Source organism: Myripristis murdjan, chromosome 1, assembly GCF_902150065.1.
Source record: "Myripristis murdjan chromosome 1, fMyrMur1.1, whole genome shotgun sequence".
NCBI classification, from domain to species: Eukaryota; Metazoa; Chordata; class Actinopteri; order Holocentriformes; family Holocentridae; genus Myripristis; species Myripristis murdjan.
The window spans coordinates 35707249-35711950 of record NC_043980.1 but is presented as its reverse complement, the minus strand read 5'-3'; the positions used below and the strand labels follow the sequence as shown (position 1 = coordinate 35711950).

General features: G+C 39.8%; 1 protein-coding gene across 4 annotated transcripts in view; it reads right to left on the bottom strand.

The window, feature by feature from the left end:
* Positions 1-471: 471 nt before the first annotated feature.
* LOC115357101 (collagen alpha-1(XVII) chain-like) overlaps positions 472-4702 on the bottom strand; it is a 29709-nt gene continuing 25478 nt past the window's right edge. For all 4 annotated transcript variants that reach the window (XM_030048467.1, XM_030048485.1, XM_030048494.1 and 1 more), the window contains 9 exons: positions 4448-4639; positions 3986-4132; positions 3487-3636; positions 2922-3071; positions 2312-2461; positions 1832-1981; positions 1608-1688; positions 1321-1374; positions 472-1001 (listed from right to left, as the gene is read on the bottom strand). In XM_030048467.1, coding sequence (XP_029904327.1) covers positions 949-1001; positions 1321-1374; positions 1608-1688; positions 1832-1981; positions 2312-2461; positions 2922-3071; positions 3487-3636; positions 3986-4132; positions 4448-4639 — 1127 coding nt within the window. In that variant the 3' untranslated portion in view covers positions 472-948. The remainder of the gene's footprint in view (positions 1002-1320; positions 1375-1607; positions 1689-1831; positions 1982-2311; positions 2462-2921; positions 3072-3486; positions 3637-3985; positions 4133-4447; positions 4640-4702) is intronic.

The following is a 4702-nucleotide window of genomic DNA, read 5'->3' as shown; positions in this document are numbered from 1 at the left end:
CCTTGACCTCTGATTGGTTCATTTTATCATCTCATTGCTTTATGATTGGCTACTGAAAGCAACAATCAGTCAAAGTTATTTAATAATTGAGCTGTTATGTACACTTATGAAGGAGTGCTGTGCACCTTTTACAAAATGAAGATACTCTCTCAGTAGCTATTTATATGAAAACCTATCCAGCACGCTACAGTTACTGTGTTGTAGCTTGTCTTCTTATTTCAGGTTTGCTGCAGACTTAACATTTCAAATGATCAAACGCAGAATAACAAAATTTAGCCTGTCAGCACTTCTGTTGGTCAGTTGGATTTCCAAATGCAAGTTGATTAAACTCTGAATGTTGACTGAAGAATTTGAAAACCTTCCATATCATATAATCTTATGCATTTTTTTAAAGATAAATTTATAGTTTTTAGATTGCCCGTGTAATGTAGATTTTCATTGTGCTGTAAATAAACAATTTCCTCTACGTTGTGATGTTGGATCTCTTGATTCCATTCAATAATACAGTCATACCTATCTGGTTATGATGGAAAAGAAAAAAAATCTCAACAGTTGGTAAATTGGTGGTAAACAAAACACTGTCTGAGTACAGAATGCGCAGAGGTACAGAAAAAGGATACAAATTTAAAAAAAACCCTCAGTCAATGCCAACAAAATGGAAGAAATGACCATAGTGAATAATACCCATTACTCCCATTACAAAAGTAAAAGTATGTCAAACAAATTCAATACTATACATCATCCCTGATTTCACAAACAAGAGTATAAAAACACATATGAGCTAAAAATTGGTCAAAAACAACCACAGTGTTCCTCAGCATAATTACTATCCTTACATGTGCCACAGAAACCCATTTGGAAACAATACACAACAGGATTTCAGTTGCAAATAGCATTTCTCTCCACCTGCATTCCTTTCAAATGTCCGTGTATTCAATGAAAGGCCTCTCAAACACCAGCATTCCTTCTCCTCCTCCTCTGAGTCACCAGTGTGTATTCTCCTGATGGAAAACAACAAATAGGATTTCATTACAATTGTGCTTTCATTTCAAAATCACCTGCCTGCCTGCTTGCTAATCAGTGAAGTGAGGTAAGCCAGCATGGTTACATGTGCAGCAGGCAGATGCGTTTTTTCCTCATAGAACAAAAGTTCAGAGGACGTTCAGACAATTGCCAGAAATTATTTGAAAATCAGCTTGCTATAAGCCCTGCCCATCTCGCTCTAGCACACTCAATCAGATGCACAGATTTATTTGCAGAATGTATTGGATCCAGGTCCGGTAGGCATTCAGCACTGACCGTGCTAGCATGATAACTGACCTCTCTCACCCTTTTGTCCTCTTCGTCCCTCAGGACCAGGAAGGCCTCGGTCACCTGTGTTAATCCACACAAAGTTAGAATAAACTACTTTGACTATGGGGCTGGACATTGAAAATTAACATTTACAGTAATGTTTGCAATCAGGATAGATTTTATGATATGAAAAGGTACAGAAAGAGCTTAAAATCATCCAAAATACTGGTTATTGTATTATGCAATCTCCTACTGTCCTATCATGAGCATGACAGTTGAAAATATTAACTCAAAATTTTGCTGTTAAGCTGCACCTCTGTCTCCTTTTGGACCAGGGAATCCCATGTCCCCTTTCTGTCCTGGTCTTCCAGGTGCTCCTGCAATGGCTCCGTACGCTGTGGATGACAAAATGTATTACCCACCTGAGATTATGCACACACATGCTTTCCATATCAATTGTAGAGGCCTCCTTTGGCCATTTATTTTGCGTCATTTAACTATTAATAATTGTAACTCTGGCTGACAAATGTATGCTTACTTTTTATGTATTCCACCAAATCAGTTATGTTTCCATGAGAACCAAACCATCGGCTGTAACCGGGCGGACCTGGTGGACCGGGTGGTCCTGGAGGTCCTTGAATGACACGGTCGTTGCGATCCCATACAACGTCACGTAGCAGACCCTGGCCTGGAAAGTTAGAAGATGATGGAGTGGAAAAGTGACATCTAGTCCTGCTGGTTGTGTTGACTCATGTTGTGCTCATGTTATGACAAAAACAAAACCATTTCTCTCCAGTGATGAACAATTTTGAAAAGATATGACCAAAAACAACAGATTATAGTTCACTGTACTCTAAAGGAAGGAGAGTTGTACCTGGAACAGTGGTGTGGTTGGCCACTGTCGAGTGACTAAACTGAAGCAGCTGAGGGCTCAGTGTTTTAAAGCTGCAATGCCAAACTGCATATTTTGGCATTTTTGACATTATCAGTTTTCATTTAGCAAACGTCATTTACTTACTTCTGATGTATTCCACCAAATCTGTGGCATTTCCATGGGAACCAAGCCATCGACTGTATCCAGGTGGACCTGGAGGCCCAGGTGGTCCCGGAGGTCCTTGAACACTACGTTCATAGTATTCCCTCACAATGTCCCTTAGCAGACCATGGGCTATAAATGACATGGTCACATAATTTAATCCTTCAATGTTTAAATTAGTGCTCTCCATAAAATAGTTTTTTAATATTCCCCTTGAGAAATGGACAAGCCTATTCTCATTGAACTTTAAAAATAAGTACCAGCGAGCATGATGATTTCCCTCTTCTTACAGTACAGTCAAAGATACTGCCACCTAGTAGGCTTTCTCAACAGTTGTAAGACAACCTTTACAATGCCAGGAAATATGATTAAGAACGCATTGCAACAATGGTTTGAGGGGATATATACATTCACACTTAGGAGTTTTCCATCACTACCTAATAATGGTGACCACGAGTGAGTGGCTCCACTAAACCAGTTGGGGGTTCAGTGCTTTGTTCAAGGGCACTTGTTTTGTTCAAGGACACTTTGTCTATGACATTTTGTCATTGTTTGATGTTTTTTTTTTTTTTCCCCAAATCAAATTACTTACATTTAATGTATTCCACCAAATCGGTGGCGTTCCCATGGGAACCAAACCATCGACTGTATCCAGGTGGACCTGGAGGCCCAGGTGGTCCTGGAGGTCCTTGAACACCACGTTCATAGTATTCCCTCACAATGTCGCGTAGCAGACCATGGGCTATAAATGAGAGAAAAATGGAGAGGAAATGACACATTGCTTCTCACCGTGTCCAACTGACAAAAACAATTGAGAAGACCTTACTCAAGAAAACTTCACCGGCAGGGTCAATTTTGATGAGGTGACACTGAGGATAAGGAGAGGGTAAGTTGTTTGTTTGCTCGGTTATCCTTTAGTAAAGAGGACTAATCTTCTAAGACGTCACAAACACTTCATTTAAATTTTACAAAACAGAAAAAAAATAAAGTCACACACACACAATTTTTCAACATAGCAACCTTTGACAGTTATCCAATTAATTGGACAAGCTTTGTTTATTTATTCATAAACACTGTTGACAGTTAAGTGCTTTGTGCATGAGCACCTAAATGGGGTTGTGATTTTAAAATGTGTATATCAAACATAAAACACTTACATCTGATGTACTCCACCAAATCTGTGGCATTTTGAGTGGAACCAATCCATCGGCTGTACCCAGGTGGACCTGGAGGACCAGGTGGTCCACGGAGTCCTTGAATACCACGCTCAAAATATCCTTTCACAATGTCCTGCAACAGACCACGGGCTGCAAATGACATGGTCATAGATACTGTGGTCAACGTCTAAACTTAGTTGCAGAGCATCACCTATTCAAGATCTGTCATGATAAGAGATTGAGCAGAATATATAGAAAGCAAACAATAAACTAAACAATATGCAGCAAACGTGCATAATAAAAGGTGCAGTAAATAAGGAAATAGTGTACAACAAATACATATAACAAAGCCATATCCTTCATATCATTTATAGGCACTATCCTACCAATAAAGTACACTGCCTACTAACCTTTAAGCATCATGATCAATTGAAGGTTTGAGAAGCACCATGATGAACCGAATCTAAAAAGACTATTTTATGAGCTTATACCCACTTACATTTGATATATTCCACCACTTCAATGGCATTTTCACTGGTACCAATCCATCTGCTGTGCCCAGGCAGACCTGGAGGGCCAGGTGGGCCTGGAGGACCTCGGACAACATGCTCAGAATCCCTCACAATGTCACGTAGCAGACCATGGGCTGGATATCAGAAAATAATGTAATGATCTCTCTCTGATTGTAAAAAATCTCCATCATCAAAGCAAGTAAGCAAGTACCGTTGAGTCAAATCAAGTTGAGTCAAGTAGGGCAAGTATCACCATAATGTCTGTGGGGACATTAGTGTTACAGACAGAAAATGTGGAACATCACATAAAACTGACCCAAAAGGCCAATCAAGTATATTTACTACACAACATGTAATAATAATCATCATGAATTGAGTATTTAAGAAGAATAACTTTGATTGATATCTATCTTTTGTGATTTCTGATACCTCATTCATACAAAACTTACATTTAATGTAGTCAGTTACTTTGACAGCCACACTGGAGTAGTCTCCAGTTTCCACCAATGTCCTGCCTTGACTGGCTCTGTAGTCGTATGAGTGACTGATGCCAGGCTTGCCTGGCTCTCCCTTATGTCCTGGTGGTCCAGGAGGGCCTGGAGGACCAGGAGGTCCAAACATGGCACCCCTCAAATCGTCACCTTGGAGACAATGAACCATGACATGACTTGAATATAAGCAATGACTTTGTTGACAAGTGTGAA